The sequence below is a fragment of the Dendropsophus ebraccatus genome, chromosome 4 (assembly GCF_027789765.1).
Source record: "Dendropsophus ebraccatus isolate aDenEbr1 chromosome 4, aDenEbr1.pat, whole genome shotgun sequence".
Lineage (NCBI taxonomy): Eukaryota > Metazoa > Chordata > Amphibia > Anura > Hylidae > Dendropsophus > Dendropsophus ebraccatus.
The window spans coordinates 45,533,423-45,543,118 of NC_091457.1; the positions used below are offsets into that span (position 1 = coordinate 45,533,423).

Here is a 9,696-nt window from a genome sequence, read left to right on the forward strand (position 1 = left end):
TGTCCTAAAGCCACCAAATTGTATTAAGATGAAAATAATTTCAAAGAATACGAGAAAGATCTATCATATCCCATGAATGATGAGAGACACTGTGACTTTTTAAAGGGGAACTCCAGGTAGAGGTTAAAAAAATAAAACATCTGCCCAAGCATATAGCATTGCTTGCCTATCTATCCCAGTTTTGAAACTACCAAAAATCCATTTTCTAGGGATTTTTTGTTCTGTGTTGTGTTTCTGTACTTCCTGGTTGAGCAGTTCCCAGAATGCAGTACTGGTTCCAGAATGCAATGCTTTCCCTCAGATGTTTATCACAGTCCTCCACCCTGCCCATTCCCTGTCCAAATCTGTTGCAGAACATCTAGGCTGTGTTCACACATTGCAGTTTCATTGTGTAACTGAATTATTTGCAGTACTTTATAATTTCATTGTGTTCCCACCCACACAGCACACTGTTTCTACCTGTAACACTTCACAGCACACTGTATTCTCTACCTGTAACACCACACAGCACACAGTTACTACCTGTAACACCACACAGCACGCTGTATTCTCTACCTGTAACACCACACAGCAGGCTGTATTCTCTACCTGTAACACCACACAGCACACTGTATTCTCTACCTGTAACATCACGCTGTATTCTCTACCTGTAATACCACACAGCACGCTGTATTCTCTACCTGTAACACCACACAGCACACTGTATTCTCTACCTGTAACATCACGCTGTATTCTCTACCTGTAACACCACACAGGACGCTGTATTCTCTACCTGTAACACCACACAGCACGCTGTATTCTCTACCTGTAACACCACACAGCACTGTATTCTCTACCTGTAACACCACACAGCACGCTGTATTCTCTACCTGTAACACCACACAGCACTGTATTCTCTACCTGTAACACCACACAGCACGCTGTATTCTCTACCTGTAACACCACACAGCACACTGTATTCTCTACCTGTAACACCACACAGCACGCTGTATTCTCTACCTGTAACACCACACAGCACGCTGTATTCTCTACCTGTTACACCACACAGCACACTGTATTCTCTACCTGTTACACCACACAGCACACTGTATTCTCTACCTGTAAAACCACAAAGCACACTGTATTCTCTACCTGTTACACCACACAGCACGCTGTATTCTCTACCTGTAACACCACACAGCAGGCTGTATTCTTTACCTGTAATATTTATATTGGAATAAAGTAAAGAACTATATGAATCTATTTATTTTTTCTTTTCATTTACACGCACATATTATGATCAAGCATCTTTTATGTTTCAAGTTGACCCACACAATAAGGAGTTTATCCAATACTATCTTACAGGGGATATACTGTTTATGCCTCGTTTTTTCTCCAGGTGGGATTTCCAGTGCCAGCTCTGATCCTCTCAGCCATTTAGCATCATTTACTTGTGTTACTGCATCATTTTTGTGAATACGCTGCATTACTGCAATGAAGCTCCAACATGTGTGAACACAGCCTGAATTTCACTGCAGAGTTTTGCACCAGTGAAATCAGTGCAGCAGCTGCTTCTGGCCGGGCAGAGATGGTTAATCACTCAGGGGATTGGGGGATCCAGCCAAGCCTCCTGTGACATCACGCCCTGCCCCCTGTCTGCACCATCAGCCTGTGCTCAGCAAACACATACAATGTGAGACAGAGGCATGGAATATTTGTCTCCTAAGGTGGGAGAGCAGTGGGAGTAGGAGACAATGTGAATTGGCACAGAGGCCATTTTTCTTTACTTCCTGGATTGCAATCAGCTACAGTGTGACCGAACCGTTCAGATATGGTAATGCATTTTATAGACACATCTATATAACTTTTAATGTACTTTTAATAGAAGTTTTCCTTATGTGGAGTTCCCCTTTAACCTCTTCAATACTTGTCTGTATACAGTATGTGGGTAATTTTTATATTGTCTTTTAAATCACTTCTAGAACATTCCATGTTTCCTACTATTATTTTTTCTTTTTATTTCTTTGTAGATAATAATTTGCTTTACAGCTTCACTTTTTCTTGGAATTCTGCCCTTTACATGCCCTGAGATGTATTTAGTAAGGTATTGGACAATCATGAAAAAATAAAAGTCCCAAGGTCTTTGACATGTCAAGGAGGTGGAAATCAGCTTTTTTCTCTGTTCTTCAGAACTTCACACAATGTTCATTGATCTAGTTAAAGCTTCGAGTGCCTATTAAAGAATGGAAAATGTGCTGTATTTTGGAAGTTCACCACTAGATGGTGCTGTTTAAACATTTTTTTTTAAACAATAATTTACATCTCTTTGGTGCAAAGAACCAAAATAATGGTGATATTTCTTTATGAAAAATACATTTAAGAGATAAATACCTATGAGAAGAAAACTATAAAACTATGTAAACATTTCAGTATATAAAACAATTATAAAAGAAGCAGCATATGTAATACAATCCATGTATGCATAATGTAATAATAATGTATTACTAAGGACAGTGTATGGTATGTATTACTATTTCTTTATGGATTATGTAATTGCCTGAATTTTAGTAGATTTAGCCGTGAGACAATGATGATATAACTAAACCTTATACCAGGGTTACTCAACAACTTTTAGTGAAGGTCCATTTACCGGGGTCTTTTGTCAGGTGAAGGTCCGAGCTGAACATCAGTATGAAACATGTTTTGTTACTTTTCAAAAACGTTGTTGAACTATTTACATACAGAATTGATGCTTATTAGTGGGAAAACTGTCATTTTTTCTCTCTCACCAGCCCTTTGATAATAGGTACAAAGGGGGTCCCTGCCCCAGTAGTACATAGCCCTCCTGTCCGCTCTCCCCCAGCAGTATATAGCCCCCCTGTGCGCTCTCCCCCTGTAGTATATAGCCCCCCTGTGCGCTCTCCCCCTGTATTATATAGCCGCCCTGTGCACTATCCACCTGTAGTATATAGCCCCCCTGTGCATTTTCCCCCTGTAGTATATAGCCCCCGTGCACTCTCCCCCAGTAGTATATAGCCCCCCTGTGCGCTCTTCCCCAGTAGTATATAGCCCCCCTGTGCGCTCTTCCCCAGTAGTATATAGCCCCCGTGCACTCTCCCCCAGTAGTATATAGCCCCCCTGTGCGCTCTTCCCCAGTAGTATATTGCCCCCTGTGCGCTCTCCCCCTGTAGTATATAGCTCCCTGTGCGCTCTCTCCAGTAGTATATAGCCCCCCTGTGCACTCTCCCCCTGTAGTGTATAGCCCCCTGTGCGCTCTCTCCCCCATATAGCCCCCCTGTACACTCTCCCCCTCCCATATAGCCCTCCTGTGTGCTCTCCCCCTGTAGTATATAGCCCCCTTGTGCGCTCTCCCCCTAACATATAGCCCCCCCCCCCCGTGCGCTCTCCCCCTTCCTTACAACATATAACATAAAAAAAAACAAACACTTACACTCACCTGGGTCTGGCGTCTCCTCTCCTCTTTCCCTCTTGTGGCCGCACTGCAGCGGTCACAAGAGGCCGCTCTCCCCTCGTCCTGGCATCGGCGCAGTGACGTCACTCGAGCGCCGCCACCAGAATGGGAGTGCGGCTTCATGTAACTGCTGTGGCCACAAGAGTGACTGACAGGGAGGGGGCCAATTGCTCCGTCTCTATCAGTGCTGCTGCTGCACGGTAATAGTTACTGTGCAAGGGGCAGCGTTGCAGCAAGGGTCGGGACAGCTGGCCTACGTGGTCCGCGGTCCACCAGTTGAGGGCTTATGCCTTATACTGTCTGTATATTATCTAAAAAAAAACTGGAGACCCATTGGGAAAGAGAGAGTAATAGAGTAATATGACATCATGCGGTATCTGAGGCAAACCAGAAACTGGAAGCATAGCACCTACAGAAATCTACGGAGGACGTACATTTACCTGGCATTTACCCATACTGTGAAAGTGATTGGCTATGGGTGTTATGCAGTGCATATTTATCTCGTCTCCACATCATGTCCACAAAGCTCTTCTGGAGGTTTGTGCTGGTTTGGTATGTTGTAATCACTGTTTTAGTAGTAATTTTATGTATGCCATTCTTTGATTGGCTTTTTTTTTCTTTTTTAATTTTTCACCCAGGCCAATATTATTAGTATACTTTATACTATTTTATCTCTGCACTACTTTAGCAGTAGTTGAATACCTGGTGTATGTAGTGGAGCACTAATGTATACTTTCACCTCTCCATTTTGCATCTTATAGTACTTTAGTGCAATGTATATGTATATCTACATTGTATATTTGACTGTGTAATGCCATACTGCTAGTGGTCACTAGGTGGAGATAGTATACTATATTTTCCCACCTGCATATATATTTTTGTACCATACCAATGTTCATTTCTCTGGTGCATTTTAGATGTTTTTCTCCCATTAATTTTTTTTACGTTGTTTTATCATTAAAATCATGTATCTATAAAGTACTTGTATCAATTTATATTATAAATTGTGTAATTTATTATAGGGGATTGTAGGTCATTGCTTGAATTTTAGTAGATTTAGCCGTGAGACAATGACGATATAACTAAACCTTATATTTTGTGTTTATATTATCTCAAGAAAGACTGGAGATCCCTTGGGAAAGAAAGAGTAACTATTCAACATTTGACATTGACATTGTGAGTTGACATTTTTGCAAACTCTTTTTCTTTACATGTAGGAAATAGCTGGAGTGAGATCTTCTTGCTGGATGACACTGATATGTGATCAGCAGAGCTACAGCTTACATACATAGTACAGAAGTGCTTATGCATCAAGGGTCTTGTTCTAGTCGGCAGCAGGCAAGTACTTTAGTAGTTAGGTTGCTTAAAGCTCATCTGTCAACATGATTTGAAGCCCTAAGTGTAACATATTAGGGGGGCAGATCCAGTGAACAATCAGCCCAAGCGGAACAAAAAATATTGTGGTATTTGGCTAGTAGCATCTATCAAAGAATTAATACAGTGCCTCAACTATGAGTCTGTTGTATTCCTTGTTAGGTGTTGTTAGCCAAATGGCACAAAATTTTGTGCAATACGGATTAATATAACAGCAGATATGGCCCTGTACAAATAGTGCCCTTAAAGGGAATGTGTCCTCAAAAAATAGCCTATTGTTTAAATCAAGTTTTTATGTTAAATATATTTATCAAGAATTTTTTTGTGATTTTTTTTTTTTTTATACAAATTTCCATTTCCTTTCTATATTATAGAATAATCCTGAAATTGTGCAGTTTTCATTTTCACCACTAGGATTAAAAATAAGTTAATACTTTCTGTTCTGTACAGATCATTCCCTAGCAGTGTTTCTTTTCAGAAAATAAAAACAGATAGGAAAAAGTTCCACTCTGAGTTAAAACAAATCTAGGCGAAACAGTCTCTTTAAATAGAGCTCTGTATAATACTAACACATCCCCTTTAAGGACAGGAATATGGTTGCACACGGAGGCAGACTAGGCACCTGTATCCTCTAACAGAAGGATCATGCTAAGGTCTCACTCTCCACTTATGCAGAACAAATACATTATCCCTTTAACCATTAGCAGAGCTGACAATTGAAACTGTCAAAGCACCCTCCTCTCCCTGTTGGCTGTTTACTCACCAGTCACCAGGGTCTCTATGCTGGTCCTTAGCTACACATGCTAGTGATGTCAGAGCTCCGCTGTGGGAAGAGAAGAGGACTGAGTAAAGACAGGAGCACTTTTTTGAATCATGTTTCCTTAATCATGCAACAGAACCAAGCCCATAATAAACAAAAAAGAATCAGAAGCAAGCTCATGCATATATGCAGCAGCAGAACCAAGTTCGTAACATAAATACCATACCAGAACAAAGCTTAGTATATAAATGCAACATTAGAACCAAGCTCATAACATAAATTTACAACCTAAACCAAAATAAGTAAAAACAGCAACAAAACCAAGCTCAACACATAAATACAGTACTAGTTCAAGGCATAGTACATAAATGCAAAATTAAAACTAAGCTCAGTACATGAATACAGAAGGAGAATTATACCTATAGCATGCAGTACCAGAACCAAGTCCATAAGATAAATACAGCACTAGAACCAGAAGAACATGACATAACAGAAAAGCAAGACATACTGTACCAGAACAAAGCTTAGTATAGGAATGGCACACTATAACCAAGCTGATTACATAAAAAGACAACCTAAACAAAGCTTATTACATAAATATAGCACCATAACTAATCTCAGTACATAAATACAGCACCAGAACAAAGATCATTATATAAAAGTAAGACCAGAACTAAGCTCATACATAATTACAGTAGCAAAGTCTAGTTTATGAAAAATTTAATTAAGTACTAAAACCAAGCTTGTAACCTAAGTACAACACAAGGACCAAGTTCATACCATATATAGCGCTAGAGCAAAGCTCATAATGTAAAAAAACCCACTGAAGTTCATAACATGAAAACAGTACCAGCACCAAGCTCATACCTAAAGGATTAAAACTGAGCTTATAACTTAAATACAGGAACTGAACTGAGCTCATATTAAAAATACAACCCCAAAACCAACCACATAACAGAAATACCTCACCTGAACTAACATCACTGAATAAAGATAGCACTACAAACAAGCCCATAAAAGAAATACAGTACCAGGACTAAGCTTAGTGCAGACACTGAAACCACTTCCAAGTATGATCACAACAACAGTTTCCTTTAAGTTACTGTTCCACAAACAAAAATACATTGTAGATTATATGACTACAGTACTGATTAATTAGAGACAGGATAGCCCTTTGTGACCCACGCAGTAATAGCACCTCCTTAGTTCCCTGTTCACGATACAGATTCCATAGAATGCAAATGCAAGTGATGCTTGCCTAGATATAAGGCCATAAATCCAGTGCTTATACCTTTTGATACCGGGTGCCAGCCCCATCCGATCCCTGTTCAGTAGTTTTGTAATTATTCAGTGTTTGCCATATTGCAGACGTTTGAACAACTATTTCTGCATCTGATTATTTTTCAGATGAATTCCACCAGTTAAATCACTGTTAAGTCCCTGTGGACCGTGTACTAGATAGCAAATTAGCTGGAAGGTGTTAGCTTGTTAGAGCCACAGCAATCTAAATATTAAACATTCTATGAAAAACCAGGGTCAAATTACTTCCCACATGAAACTGAACAGAAATCAAGTGAAAGCGTTATATAGATATTCATAATAACTTTAAATTATTTATCTTTAAATAGAAGTTTAGAAACTTACCACCTATATTTTTATATATTAGAACTGGATTTTTTTTCTTATCTCCATTTATTTATGAGTTTACATTTTTATTCTATTTTCTGAACATGATTAAAGGGGCAACCATCTTGTTTCACTTGTGAACAGAAGTTCAATACTTTGATTTATAGCAGGCATCAGAAATCTCAGTTAGAACATGACTAATTGTCTTCTATGGGAGAACATTGTGGGCATGCTCTGTAACGCTAAAGGGAAAGCGAGGTGGAGATGAGCTGTTGCCATCAGCTTTATAATACCAACGGTCATTGCAATAATATAATGAGATGTCTGCTGTCCCTGGTAATATTGTGGCAGTTTCCCCACTTTAAGCCTTTTCAGACTCTTGAGTAGTATGTACATTGATATATGCAGACTTCAGTATGTGCACGTAATATAGTAGACTTTGCCATTCAGAGGTCTGCAGAGGTCTCTATTAAAATCCTAAACAGCAATTCTATTATACAGTAATAAGGCACAAGGGATATATCACTGCTAAAAGTGGTTATCCCATCTAGACAATTTTTTTTAAATGAGGAACTGCAGCATTTTAAGGTGCCAATTCAAATTAACAGATTACTATGTAATATTTGCAGCAGGAGATGCTCTTTCCAGCTATTCCTCAGTATTTGTAATAGAGGGGAAGCACCCATGATATGCCTTTAATAGTAATTCTGGCACAAAAATACATTACTGCCAGATCATCAGTGTTCTATATAAACATGTACAACTCATAATGTAACAATATTAAGGATGTCATATTTTGTATATTTAGTGAAGCCATTACAGTATGGTATTGACCTTCTAACGACTAAGAGATGTTTATACTTCTTAAAGCTTACAAAAGTAAACACTATTGCTATACAAGTAACTCTTTTTGTGTTTCAGCCAATGAAGTACTCACATGAGCCTGATAGAAGAACATGCACCTAGGGTATATATACTGGCTGCCAAATTTGAATAAAGGCGATCCACCTTAACCATCAGTGTGTTGGTGTGGATATTCTTGAGGTGCATCCTTATCAATAACAGTAACAATGACTTTTTATTTAAAGCCTCCATATGCAATGCATTTGACGGCATGAGGGCCTCAAGTAAAACATGTAAAATCATATACGTTTACGATCATTTTGGCTTCCACCCAGCCTTTTTAGACCCTTACATTTTTAAGTCTGCCTAGTTATGAAAAAGTGTTATGAATAATAAGAAGATTCGTTATAGATTCACCATAGGGTCATACCATACCATACCATACCCATTTGATGTTTTCCTTCATTATTATGGGGTTGGATGCAAAGTTGTGCCAACAATTCACCTGTGTACAACATGTACACTGTGGTGTGGGCGGTACAAAAAGACTGGTTCCGGCTTCAGTTACAATACTTAACTTTGTTGGCAGGGCCCATGGACCCCAAGTAAATGCTGTCTGATATTTGGTGGGCCTTTAGACTTTGCATTAGGTCCCAGAAAAAAATGAAGCTTCTTGTTAGAGGTGAAGCATAGCTGAGAAGGACATTGGGCTCTAGCAACATATGCAGATAACTCTGTATCTAATCACTCAGGAGCAGTATCCATGGAGCCTCTTTCCACTATTGGCTTCTGTACTGCTGTATATCATCATTAAGGGTCCAAAGAGAAATAATGAGTTTACAATTCCTCGACAGAATGAGACGAGCTTCTCTGAGGAATGAGTGATTAGCTGTATCCACTACATTAAACCAGATCTGCTCATGCATGGGACATTTTTTTTTTTTTTGCACTGTGTCCTTTATAGAGATTAGAACATTATCGTTCTCCATTCATTGCAGCAAGTGGCAGCAGCACGTTGCAGTATCTGTACGAGTTCAGTGGATGCACTGGCATTTACTTGATAAGATTATCTACTTTCACGTCTTCCAAACACCCAATAGAATCAGCACAGATTGTTATTTACATGTTAGGATATAATGCCCCAGGGCTAGAGATGAGCGAGCACGCTCGGTTGAGCATGGTGCTCGATCAAGCATTGGCGTGCTGAATCAAGCTCGAGGCTTGGCCAAGTACCTTGTGCTGCTTGGTTTACAAAAAGCTTGTTGAAAGGCTGCTGAGCAGCATAATGCATTTCCACAGCCATAAAGAGAATCTGACAGCACAGGCACTGCCGAACTAGTGACAGCTTAACTCCAAGGATACCCAAACTTCCAGATTAGGAGTCAATACTGCTGTTGGTCCAGCAGTGTCTTTGCTTGCAGGTACTCTTTAAACCCACTGAAAGGGGGGTGGGGGGTTTCAAATTATACTTACCAATCCGGTCTTCTAGCTTCATGATCACTGCTCAGCCAATCAGTGGCTTCAGCAGTGTCCCGCCTCAGCCACTGATTAGCTCAGCAGCGATAGTGAAGCTAGAAGACTGTAGCGGTAAGGGGTAAGCGGTAACTATACCCAAGGTGCTTCCCAGGAGTTCTTGTCCCAA

The 9,696-nt window shown here is 39.8% G+C and overlaps 1 protein-coding gene across 1 annotated transcript in view; it reads left to right on the top strand.

Moving 5' to 3' along the window:
- Positions 1-8,228, top strand: part of LOC138789624 (potassium voltage-gated channel subfamily KQT member 1-like) — a 133,427-nt gene extending 125,199 nt beyond the window's left edge. The window contains exons 18-19 of the mRNA XM_069968362.1: positions 4,669-4,789; positions 8,133-8,228. Of these exons, the coding sequence (XP_069824463.1) occupies positions 4,669-4,715 (47 nt within the window). The 3' untranslated portion in view covers positions 4,716-4,789; positions 8,133-8,228. The remainder of the gene's footprint in view (positions 1-4,668; positions 4,790-8,132) is intronic.
- Positions 8,229-9,696: the final 1,468 nt, after the last annotated feature.